This window comes from Camarhynchus parvulus, chromosome 1A (genome assembly GCF_901933205.1).
Source record: "Camarhynchus parvulus chromosome 1A, STF_HiC, whole genome shotgun sequence".
Taxonomy (NCBI): Eukaryota; Metazoa; Chordata; class Aves; order Passeriformes; family Thraupidae; genus Camarhynchus; species Camarhynchus parvulus.
The window spans coordinates 16,536,306-16,549,477 of NC_044586.1; the positions used below are offsets into that span (position 1 = coordinate 16,536,306).

A 13,172-nucleotide genomic window follows, 5' to 3' on the forward strand; every position below is an offset into this window, starting at 1 on the left:
GTCTATCCCAAGTTCTTTGCCTGTTGCAGTTGAGTGTGTTGTAATCAATCTACCCCAGGTCCTGCAAGGTTTCCTTTTATCCCTGCTCCTATTCCAGCTGGATTCCTCCCACTGCAAGAAGTTTCTTTAGAATCTGGTTCTTCCTTTGAGCTCTCTGTAAGCTGTGGGGGGAATCTGCATGTCCAACAGCAGACGTGGCCTTGTGTTATGTCCCCAGCATGGGAACACAAGTGGCTTTTGTATGGGCACTACTGGGTTTATCAGCCCCAGGAATGCAGCAAATATTTTTAGCTCTTAGATGATTTTTGTGAAAACAGAAGGGGTAACTTTTTTCAATTTAATTTTCAGATTGTCTTTCTTTCTTTCTTTCTTTCTTTCTTTCTTTCTTTCTTTCTTTCTTTCTTTCTTTCTTTCTTTCTTTCTTTCTTTCTTTCTTTCTTTCTTTCTTTCTTTCTTTCTTTTCTTTCTTTCTTTCTTCTTTCTTTCTTTCTTTCTTTTCTTTCTCTCTTTCTCTCTTTTCTCTTTTCTCTCTTTCTCTCTTTTTCTTTCTCTTTTTCTTTCTTTCTTTCTTTCTTTCTTTCTTTCTTTCTTTCTTTCTTTCTTTCTTTCTTTCTTTCTTTCTTTCTTTCTTTCTTTCTTTCTTTCTTTCTTTCTTTAGCTGCTGTATCAAGAATGGGCAAGATATGGAGTGTTTTACAAGTTTCAGCCTATTGATCTCATAAGGTAATGTGGACTTGCATAAAACACCAAGGGATCTAGTTCTGAGGTGATGCAGATTAATTCATTTCCACTTACTTCAGCAAATGAAATCTTGAATTGATCAGAACATTGAAAATAATATCCCCACTGCTTTTTTTTGTGGCTCTGATAATAATTTACTATAACAAAAATCCATTTAACAATTTTTACCTATGCTTTTGGATAGTGCTTATTCCTGGAAGAATGTCATACTTGTTTTTGGGGTCTTTTAGGTATTGACTTGTTCAAAGGAGAGGAATTGCCATTTACATTGGTGAATCTTTATTGGAGGGTATGGTTACAAAATCTGGCAAATAATCAGAAGCTGGTATTCACATCATGAATCAATGTGAAAGGATTTGACAATTTTGAGATTAATTTGATTTTTTTACTCCTGATTTTACAAGTTTTATTCATCTGAACACATCCATATGTGTTCCCAGTGGGGTTTTTTTTGTATATTTATAAATTTTATCTTTACAAACATGAAAGAAGTTGGCTCTAAAATAAGACAAAACAAACCAGTCATGATTTTCAAGGATTTACCACAGTAATTAAAAGAAAGGCAAAACAATTTTTGTTGTATCATATTTTGTTTGTACTAGAAACACTAAGTAAAGAAAAAAAATATTTGAGTAAACAGCTGACTAGAAATATTCTTTTATAAGATGTCTACTTAGGAAGAAATGAATGAAGATATTAAGAAATGGGAAAAAAACCCTCAACAAATATCTGTTTTAAAATAATTTGTAATATAAGAAAGATGACAGTTATTACCATTTGTCTTTTGAATAATCAAACTCTAACTATTTTTTAATATATGATCTGCCCCTATGTGATTGCCTGCAAAAGCTGCTGTTGGTAATATGGAGAGCCAATAAGCTTTGTAAAATATTTTTTTCTATTTTGAGCAAAAGCTGAAGTACTGTATGTAGTTTTTCAAAGAGTAAAGCACTAACTTTCAATGTGAGAGGAATTACTCCTTATTGGGAGCAAGATGTTGCAAAATGGCAAGTGGAAATGAGGCCATCAAACCCTACTGAAGTTCTGCAAGGCTTTGAAATTTCCTCCTTTTTTTGCTTTAAAAGTTTTGTGCAAAATTGATGTACCTTTTTTATGGCAGTTTCTGTGGGACAAGCTCCTGAGTGGAACAGGTAAACTCAGAATAAGATTACAGCACCCTGCTGTGTTGTTGGTAAATATTACCAGTGTTAAACTAAACTGTCACTGGCTAGAGGAATTCTCAAGTTTTAGCAAACCTGACAGCTCAGCTGAGTTAAAAATAGAGGTACATCTGCTTACACTCCATCTTAATTTGTATTTTGCTCTCTCTATTATAATGTTTCACTGTGCTGATATGATTTCATAGAAATCCTGTGGTTTAAACTTCTGTGAGAAACAAAAAGAAGACCAAACATGTGCAATTGATTGTCTGTTCTCAGAGATGACTTTTCTTGCTTTTATCTTCCATATTTTGCTTGACTGCAAGTTCGACTGTTACCACTAAAATAAATGTGGGTTTTTTTTCCTGGGTAATGTTAGAGCTTTAGTGTAGATGTACCTGGAGAATGGCCACCCCTCTCTTTCTGCTGGTGAAGTGGATTTCTTCACTTTTGTGCCATGGGGGTATCTGAGCTCAGCCTTGATGTGGATACTTATTCCCTTAGCAGACATCAGTCACACTTTGTGCTTTCTGGTTATTTACTGTGACCCTCCTTTATTAGACTACTTAGATTATACTCAACATTTTTTTCTGTTTTTTTTTTCCTGTTTTTTTTTTCTTTTTTTTTTTTTTCTTTTTTTTTTGTTGTTGTTGTTGTTGTTTTTTTCTGGTGGTACTTAAGTTTAAATTCAGGCTTTGATGGACAGATGAAGCAACATCCTTTTTACTTAAAGCCTTTCCTGCCCGCTATTTTCAATAAGTGCCCTGCTAATTTTTAAATACAGCGTGCAACATATATTTAACTATTACTGTTTCACTCTTATTCAGTAGGAATGCCAACTGAAAGTCATTCTTTAACTCAAGTGTCTATGCTGGAAGATTAGATGTGGCACTGTAGAATTATTATAGGTTATTCCTAGTGCCTCAGGACCCTCCCTCTGACCACACAGTTGTTGCCAGTCCCCAGATGATTTTACACCAAAGACAGGAACCACATATCTGTTATACTCACTCTTGGTACAGACTGGGGATTCTCTTCTAACGTCTGTAATCCTCAGGGAATTTAACTGCACAGTCAGTCTTGGAAAATTTTAAAGTTCTTAATAACAAAAGGAACTAAAGGACCATTATAATATTCACCAACAATTCCATTCACTCCTGTCTCTCAATCTGTAAAAATATCCTTCTCTGGCTTTGTGGACTGCTTTGGGCTATAAGAAAAAGCAAATATTTTTGGCAAGGAAATGCAACTGTGAGTAAGTAAGTGAGTAACCAAATAAGAACACAGTGCATGTTACTTATTTCTATTCTACAGCAGAACAATTTCACTTTAAAACTTTAAGGAAACATATAAGCAGATTGTGCAAGTAATACAGTGCATAACTTCTGCTGTTACCCTACTACACTTTGAGGCCAACATCTATTTATAGTTCCAAGAATCTCTATAGTGAAGATTCCTTCCCAACATGAAATTGGTCCAGCTTGCAGTTTGTCATCATTAAAGCTCTAGGTGCAGGGGGAAGTGCTGTGCCAGCATACACTCATCCTTGATGTCCCCCCTGCCAGATTTTACAGCAGAGAGCTTCCTGGAGGGGGCCAGAAGCATGTGGGACTCTGGAGCAGTCTGAGCTGGTGAAAAATCAACATTTCCCCCGTAATTATATCTCTTTTCTCTTTCCATGATCTCATTACCCCCCACAACTCCAGTTTATTTATGAATGGCCTTTATTGTCATGGATGCCATACATCCATGAAAATGGTTTGCATTTTAGGAGTTTGATGGTAAGGCAGCACTTTTCAGCTGAGTTGTAGGAAGTTTTCCCTCCCCTCACTGGAACCTCTCATCACAGGCCTTACCCAAGTGCTCCAGCCATTGTTTATTGCAAAGCAGAGGGGTTTTACTTGTGGTGCATAAATCACCAAGGAATTTGTGTTGAATTATTCTGCTGGATACAGGCCTGTGACTGGAGTGAGATGATTTACTTACAGCTCTGCATTTCACGGACTTTGCCAGTCCTGTAGGAAGTGCTTCTCTCTGTCTCTTTTGGCAAGGGCTTGGTCTTATTTATTGTTGCTTGTATGAGAGATGGAATTTTAAACCAGTAGGTTTGGATTGTAGTGGTGAGGAAAAACAGATCCTTGCTTTCTGATAAACATAATTCCCAGGCTTCAGATCACTGTCTGAGCACTAGGATCCTCATTACCACCGAGATTCCTCCCTCCTGCAGTGGGATTTTCGAAAACTAGATCGAACAGAAGGTGTGTATACCTGCATCAGGACTGCAAAGTCAAGTCTCGGATGACTGAGGTTGCTGCACAACTTCCTGGGATCTCCCCCTGTGACTGAGGAGTTTTGTAGGCAGCTAGAATTCAGTTTTCATTGTGTTAAGAACTGTCTCAGGCTAAGTTCAGTAGTGCCTGAATGATGTCTAAATTTCACAGCCAGAAACTTATATTTTTGAATGGACATGACTGACAGGTTCCACCCAAAATGTGTCTTTGGATGTGACATCAGTGTATTTTGATAGGAAATGGAAGTTTTCAAACTAGAGGAAGAAAAGACAGAGGTGAGAGGCCACATTTGGAAACAGAAGTTGTGCACATTTAACTATTTACCTGTATGTGAATATTTGTAGGAATCTAGAGGTGTGGGTGGGTGGGAATTGCAGGGAGTAGAAAAAAGCTGCTGTATTTGGGTGGCTACAGATCTGCTTACTTTTCTTGTAGAGCTGCTCTTAATGTCTTGTCTCTGTAGAAGGTTCTGGTTGTGGCTTACTGGGCAGAGAGAAAGATCTTTTCTGACTCCTGAGTGCTGACCAGGGGTCAAGACCAACCCATTTCTGGTTTAAGGGTATTCCCTCATGCTAAGATCTTTTGTATGAGGATCTTCTCTATCCGTAAGTTATATTAGGACAGACCATGGCTTTGTCTGATCCAGTAACATTGGACAAAACCAGGAACACAAGGGAAGAGATCAAGACCTGGGCACCACATAAAAATTATGCCCAGAAAACACAAGTTTAAGGAAAGCTTTCAATATGGCAAATCTTCCACAGTCAGTACAGAGAGCAGAAAAATTTTTATGCCATATTAGCAGGGTATAAGAAAAGGATGGAACCAGGCTCTTTTCAGCTGTCTCCTGTGACAAGAGTTGATGCACACCAATGAGAGTCAGGTAGAGTAGGCTATAGTTCCATAGGTCCTTCTTCTTGTCCTTCCTGAAAATGGGGGTCACATTTGTTTTCCTCCAGATTTTGGGCATGTCTCCCAGTTGCCACCATAAATCAAAGGTTATCAAGAGCTGTCTTGCAATGACATCTGCTAGCTCCCTCAGCCCTCGTGGGTGCATTCCATCAGGACCTGCAGACATATGGATTTCCATTTTGCTTCAGTATTCCCTGACCCAATCCCCTTCCACCAAGGTGACTAAAAGATAAATTTTTTATACTTGTTTTTAATTGGAAATGATACCTCTGCTTATTAGCCACCAGACGGTGTCTATCTGAGAGCAGTTACACTGTGCAAGTGCTAACAAGGACCTACTTACTAAAATAAATACATGAAATGAATTCAGGCTCTGCAATAAGGGTTAGCCATATTAACTTGAAAAGCAAGAAAACTTTCATTAAATATTAGTTATTATAAATGAAAGATATTTAGGAAAAGATGCCAGTATTTGAGGTTCTTGCTCTTGTTCAATGAGATTAATAAAATCATGAAAATTATCTTGTGGAAACTGAAGATTAGAGAAGTGATGAGATGCAATGACCTCACATTTGTTCAAGTACAAAAAGGCAGAAAAGCAAGTTGTAATAGGTACTAAAAAAGCAGGAAGTAAAAGACTAAGTAACCTCCTTTCCTAAAAGAAAGTCCAAAAGAAAGGTTGATTCAATAGAAATAAGTTACTCCTTATTTGTATTTGTTTCTTATAGAGAAAATATTATCTGTATAATTGAATGAATTGCTTCGTATATAGAGTGTCACTTGGTGCCTGGAATTGTTTATAAAATGAAGCTAACTTCCACACAGGCGAGCTCTGATTGACTTTCATTAGCTTTGAATTAGCCTCAGGTAGCCATGGATTTTTAATTTTCTAGGTCAGGAAGGTCGCTGACTTTCTAAAAAATGCTAAATAAAGAGAATGAATAAAAGAAAGGTGAGGAGAGGCAGAGTGTCCATGGGTTGTCTTATGCATGAATTCTTGGATGTGACACTGTGTTGCTCCTGTTGAAAATGCCTTCCCCGAGCACGGTGTACTGCGGTTTCTGCAGGCTTTGGAATATTTAGAACTTTTTTACACCAAGCACATGACAGAAAACATCAACAGAATAATGTAATCAGGCACTTAACCCTTTCAAAGCTGTTCTGAAGTTTTGTATTGTCCCAAAACAGAGAAGAGAATACAATTACAGTGCCTCTGTCTACCCAGCATCGTGTTGTTTGCTTATACATTTGGCAGTTGTCAGCCTTAATTTCTGTCTCAGACACATTACATGTCTACTTATTATGCTTCTATTGTTCTTTCTCCTACAGTCAGTAAACAAAGGCTTTTTTCAGTTTATAATCCATCACCACAAGCTATGCACTTTCAGCTGTGTTCTGACAATTTCTTGGAATGGAAGCATAAGGTTTGTGAATTTGTGAGGCTTAGAGAGTGGTTTGTCCTAGTTTTACTTCTTTTCAAGGTCTGGCCTTTTGCTATTTTAACTTGCATTTAATACACAAATCCTGACTATTATCATCAATTATTATTTTTATTATTATCATCATCATCAATTATTATTATTATTAAAAATAATAATAATAATATTTCGCCACGGTTTTTGAATCCACTAGAATTTGAGAATTTGAATATCCCCTTCCTCCACAACATCAGCTTCTCCCTGCTACTCCACTGAAGAGTTATTTTTCTTAAGAGCCAAAAAAACAAGGAAAAAACATAGTTTTACCTCTAAGTAAAATTTGCAGTTTCTGTTCTCCATGGAGTTACAATATTTTGACAGAGGATTTTTTTCTTCTCCTATAAGGAATCACAATTAAAATTCCACAGTGCCTTGAAAGATAAATATATCTGTAATTTAGGTAAGTTTGACTCCAACTTTTGTACCATTGGAGGAAATATATACCTAATGGCAAATATTTGTTAGGTAATGTTTTCAAACAAGAACTTTAATGAAAATGGCTTGATTAAATGGCTGTGGTGGCACATTTTTTCATTCTGTTTTCAGGGGAAAAGGTTCAGGTTCTAAAATCCATTCAAACCCACACTTTTAATCACTCCCTACTGGTCATTCTTGATTTTTATGCCCATTATAGGGGGGAAAAAGTGCTTTTACCTTGGATGAAGTCTCCTTTCTTTGTTTTCTGTATGTAGAAAGAGCTGGCCTTTCTAAAGGACATTTTCTTTCCTACCTCAAACTCAGATGCATTGCAGTTTATCTGAGCTTCTGTAGTTGTTATTTTTCCCACTCTTAAAATTTTAATTAAAAAAGTTTTTCAGTCCCTTGGCACGTTGTTCCACGGGGGATTGTGTTCTGCCAGGATCTTTTCTTGGCTTCCATATTGCTTCATTTGGTGCACTCTCTGTATATCTGGATTTAGCACTGATATGTTCCTTCTTGAGATTCCTTGGATGGAATATGTGCTGTCAGGCACAACCCTGGTGGAAATCTCCACGATCTCTCAATGCACAGCAGCCTCAGTGCTGCTGCTGAGCAGTAATTCCACCCAGGTGTCCCAGATGGTTGTAATAAATGCTTGAATCTTGCCCTGAGAAAATTTTCAAGTGAAGAAAGAATGGCAAATCCAGAAAAGTTTGGACATAGGCAGCTCTACCTGGAGTGAAATCTTGGGGTGTTCAGCAATGTTCCTGATTGTCTTGTAGTGACTGGGGCTTTCTATATACTCCAGCAGTCTTTCTGAAAGAAGTCTGCAGTTTTGAGATGGAAACTTCGGATGGTGGGAACTATTATCTCAGAATCAAATTAAATACCTCTGCTTTGAACTTACCATGTGCTAGAAATTGCTTCTCACTTTCTAAGGGTAGTCATAGTTCTACCTGCAGCATAATGGTTCATTTTCCTCTGGTTGCAAAAGTGCTGAAAGAATAAATTGTGTTCCTGGGGGCTGTTGCTGCAGGTCAGAGATGGAAGGTGCACCTGGACATGGAAAAAAAGTTTTAAACTAGCCTTGGCCGTAAAGATGTTCTGACATGAAACTAAACTACTTGTCCTCCTCCCCGACAGCAGAAACACCAGAATTTCACCACCAAACTGTGCAAATAAGTTTATTTTGAAGGCATTAGACGTATGTGTGACCATTTGCACAGGGGAAACCTACCCAAGAGGCAGCTGTAAATCAGTTTTGTTTTGCATAGAAACTATTGCATCTAAATGGCTCCTCCACCAAAAGGCTGGTGGAATGAAATGGAGACATGAAGTAACAGCTGGCCTAGAGTGGGCTGTGGAAATTTAAAAACTGAAGAGTTCTGCACCGATTTCCTGGTTAGGTGACTCAGTGTCCACAATGCCTTTTCCTTGCTTTTTTAGCTTTGTTTCTGAACGTCTCCAGAGTTCTTTCCAGCATGTGTCACACACCACATACTTTATTCACATTCCAGGTACCCACACTTGTTTTCACAAGGGTTTTTTGCTTCTCTCTTTCTCCCCCCCTTCCACAAACCTTAGTCTATTTATAAATTGCACAACTTGGCATGGGAGCACTATGACCAACGTGCGAGCAGAGGGTTTAATAATCAGTTATTCTGTTTGATGTTGGTTTTGCAACCAGACAGACCAAAGTTCATTGCAGATGTCTGGTTTAGGTGTTATATGGGCGAAGCAGAGGGAACCGAGCCAATGTTTCTGCTGCGATCTTCTCAACACTTCTAATTCTGGGAGGGAATACACTTTCTACAGGTGGATGTTGTTGCTGTTGGGAGTTTTTTAATGCTGTTTCTGATAATCTGCTGGAAGAGCAGCTTTTGTTCAGTTTGTTCAGGAGTTATGGGTAATTTGACCAAATGTTTCCTTAAAGACGTGATTCTTGTTCATGAGAGCTTGGTAGGTGGTCATTTAACCATAAAGTCTTCTAAAATGAGAAGCACAAAATTTCACCTTATGATATGTCAACATACATAAGAAAAGCCTTGGGTGCTGCTCTTGATAGGAGCACTACACATTCTTTATCAAAGCCATTTGCTCTTTACTTTGGGAGTAACCCCTGCCTCCATGGAATACGTATATATAAAGGGGCATTTCCCTTTGTGCCAGGGACATACTTTTTTTGTGAACTTCTACAGTATCCATGAGCACACTTTGGAAAGGATTAGTCCTTAGCTTTGCCTGGATATATGTGAGGCATATGTGAATTAGCTACTGAGGTAGGGCAAGACTCTGGTCTCAATTCTCCTCTTTTGCTACGCCAGCATAAATCGTAGATAATTCCTGTAGGATAATAAAATCAGACTGGTTTTATCCCAATGTAAATGAGAGAACATGCCAAGTTCTTGGTGTAAATATGTAAAAACTTGTAAAAATACTTTTTCTTGCCTTACATCATCCTCTACCCTTGAAGCACATTTTTTCCCCCTCTGTTCATTTACTACTGAATCCAGCAGCAGCTGCAGTAGATGTTGATGCAGGAGGTCACACGTGTTTGCAGAGCCTTGACTGCTATTCAGAGGAACCAGAGAAGAGTTCTTGGAATGTGTCACAGATAAGACATGTCTATGTCCTGTGTTCTTCTGACTTGATAAGCTCACATCTAAGTTGTTCATTATGTTTCCAAGCTCTGTCATTACTTCTCCTTAGATTATTTCACTTTCTGGCACATTGGTGGACTGAGCTTGGGCACAGCATCTTAATTATTTTCATTTTTCAAAACAGTTAAGTCACAAAACACAATGCAGTTTTCTTCTTAGCAACTGGATTTTTTCAATACTGCCAGGACATTGTTGAGCTCTTCTCACTTTCTTTCTCTTTCTCTTCTTCCTTTGCTTTATAGGTTACATGTCACATTTCTCACTGGAAGACTTAAAAATTTGAGGGGAAGCCGCTTGAGCCATAAACTTCAACTTTCCTGACCCTGATCAGCTACTCTTTAGTGCTGCTGGCATTTGAACTCTTTCTGTGCTAATCTATGGCCCTTTGTCAAAAAAACAGAGAGTTTTGAGCAACTTTGGACAATTTTTTTGTGCCTGCTCTGACCTATTTGAAGCAGTTTACTAGCTGTGCCCATTGGCCATTTCTACAAACAAACAAGGAAGCAGTAAGAAGATATAATCAGGGTAATCTCCCTCTGGTCCTGCTTTTCCTGCTTTAGTGTCAATTTTAAGGTTGTCACTTCCCAGTCAGGAGGAAACTTGAGAGCAAATGGATTTTCCCTCTATCCTGTGCTGTTCCAACACCATTGCTGCTGTTCGTTGACTCACACAAGAGGCTTGAGGAAAACCTTTAGGCCTTCTGGTTAGTTCTATATTTCAATCAATTATTCCTTCTCTCATTTCATATTAAAAAAGTGTATTAAAATGTGTGTGTTAAACAAACTATAATAACAACATAATATACTAACAAACAGGTATATTAAAATATATATTTATTTTCAAATGTGAAAATAAAGGAAAGCTTCTTATAATTAACACCAAAATTACCTGGCGTGTACCAGGTCAGAGGGCAGTCCTACAGTATATGGCTTGTATTTGCAACACAAATATTTATCATTTCATAAAATGTGCTATATCATATAATATTTCCTTGTATTCTCTGCGCATCCATTGTCCCAAGGCGCTTCAAATCTTAACTTAGTGCCATTCAAGCCATGCTGTGATGCTGATTTCTCTTGTGCTGCTTGATAATTCATACAGTTTGTGGCTTAGGGTACCTTGCAGAGTCAGGTGTAGGGGCTGTACACTTTTCCTTGAAGATTTGTGAAATTTCCCAGGTTCTGGATGGCATCCCCTCATACTGAAGATAATGTTGTCTGTGTATCTCCTCAAAATGCTTTTGTTGTGCTTTCCCCTTAAGGATTGCATGCATCCTTTCTAATGCATAAGCAAGTTTGGTTAGACATGAGAAATAGAGCCACTCAAAGAAGGCAAAACTGAAATAGGCAGGATTGCACTGCCAGCTTCCATGGGAGAGCCTGGAAGTGTGGAGTTAGCTGCAGCTGCAATGGTGTGAGAACAACAGCAGGATCAGTAGTAATAAATATCCCTCACTGTTGCTTCCCTTATCCACCTCTTCTGAGATGGAAGTGACTGTGGAGTCTTGTCTTGCTGTCCCTTGGTTCTCTGACATGGTTGCACTCCTGCTCTGTCTCTCCTGTGACATGTCTGGCCCTTAGACCCAATTTCTGGAGTAGAAAATTTCAGTTTGGGCCTCCAAAAATCTCATTTAAGCATTTTCAGTAGGAATTATGCAAATCTGGGGTGCTGAATTTGGATAAAACTTTCCTAAGCTAAATGGCATCAGAATAAATCTCAGACTGGGATCATGCTCAACCTTTATGAGGAGGTTGTCTTTCTTTTATTATACACATTATCATGAATTTATTGTAATTTTTGCTGCTATCAAAGTGTAAATGTCTCACTGACTCACACTCCATGCCGTGCCCTGAGTACTCTCTTTGTAGCTGCTTTCTGTACAACACTGTCCATCTTCTTCTCTGGCTTGTGCAATTATTTTAACCTTGTTGGTTTTTATCTAAATTTTGGTGAATTCTTTAGTTCTGTGAAGGTCTTTGGGTTTTGCAATATTTGTAATCACTCCTAACTGTACATTAGAATGATCAGTGAGGGTCATCCATGCTTAGTTTACTTCTTGCAGTGTGATTCATGAAGATGCTGGGCTGAGTTCTACCAGTTATTTATCAACATCTGCAGTGGACTGTTCCTCAGAACAGACACTGTTTTTTCTAACCACCTGTCCAGGGGCTGTTAACCTGACAAAATTATTCCTTCTGAAAAGCCAGTGCTAAGTGTACAAGTAAACTTTCCTCCTTTAGCAGCAGTTCCAGATTAGTCATCTTTTAAGATACTAGAGGTTGTTGTCAGTATGATCCCATAGATGTTATTTCTGTGACTCTCACTGTGACAATGTTCACAGGGGTTTTCGGATGAGGGAAGAGACGGAGATCTGACTCCATGTTACAGAAGGCTTGATTTATTATTTTATGATATATATTACATTAAAATTATACTAAAAGAATAGAAGAAAAGGTTTCATCTCAGAAGGCTAGCTAAGCTAAGAATAGAAAGGAATGATAACAAAGGCAGCTGTCTGAGACTCTCTGTCCGAGCCAGCTGGGCTGTGATTGGCCATTAATTATAAACATTCAAGATGGGCCAATCAAAGATCTACCTGTTGTATTCCAGAGCAGCAGATCACCATTGTTTGCATTTTGATCCTGAGGCCTCTCAGCTTCTCAGAAGGAAAAATCCTAAGGAAAGGATTTTTCATAAAAAGATGTCTGTGACATCTCACTAACAGAATCCAGGAGTACTACAGAGGCAAAAATTAATGTGCTCCTCTGAGGCATTGTCGTGGGTTTACAGGAAATAAGTTTTTTGGGAATGGAGTGGCCAGAGGCCAATAAGTGTTCAGATTCTAAAACTGACACCAGGCTTGGCCACTGAGGGTGGATGCGCCTCTGAGAACACAGGGGTTAGAAGCAGAGCACTCCCTTGAGAGCTCTCCCTTTTTAATTTCTGGTCAGCAAAGAGTCAAGGCCTCCCCTGCCCAGCTTTGAGCTGGGCGGGGGAGGGGAAAACCTGCGGCCCAGCAGAGGTAGGCCTGACCCCTCAAGATAGAAGGGTGGTGGGGGCACCAGGAGGCGTTGGGCAGCCCCCCCAGGAGAGACAGAGAGAGAGAGAGAGAGGCCCCGAGAGGATTTGGGCAGCCCCCCCCCCCAGAAGACGAGAGAGAGAAAGCCGGTACAGGCCTGTGGCCTTTAACTGATATCAGCTTGTGAAGAAGGAAGAGGAAGGGGGGAGTGCAGCAGGGAAAGAGCCTAGCTGTGTGCAGGAGTTTGTTAACCCCTTTCTGGACGATGAAAACCTCACAGAGCATTTAGACCTTTCCTGGAGGGGAGATGGAGTAGATGATAAAGAAGAAATGGGCAAGTGAATGACAGTCAGAGCAGTGAGTGAAGCTAAGAAAGTAAAGAAGAAGCTGGAAAGAGATGATGGAGTAGCTAGTTGCTAGACTCTTTTTAGTACAGCCATAGACAGAACCATGCTTCCTTGTGTCACAGGAGCTGCATCCAGAGAAGAGGT

The 13,172-nt window shown here is 39.1% G+C and overlaps 1 protein-coding gene across 1 annotated transcript in view; it reads left to right on the forward strand.

Annotated features, from left to right (window-relative positions):
- The window catches only part of ANO2 (anoctamin 2), a 150,091-nt gene that overhangs the window by 42,747 nt on the left and 94,172 nt on the right, over nt 1-13,172 (forward strand). Inside the window, exon 10 of the mRNA XM_030960274.1 lies at nt 659-723. Coding sequence (XP_030816134.1) covers nt 659-723 — 65 coding nt within the window. The remainder of the gene's footprint in view (nt 1-658; nt 724-13,172) is intronic.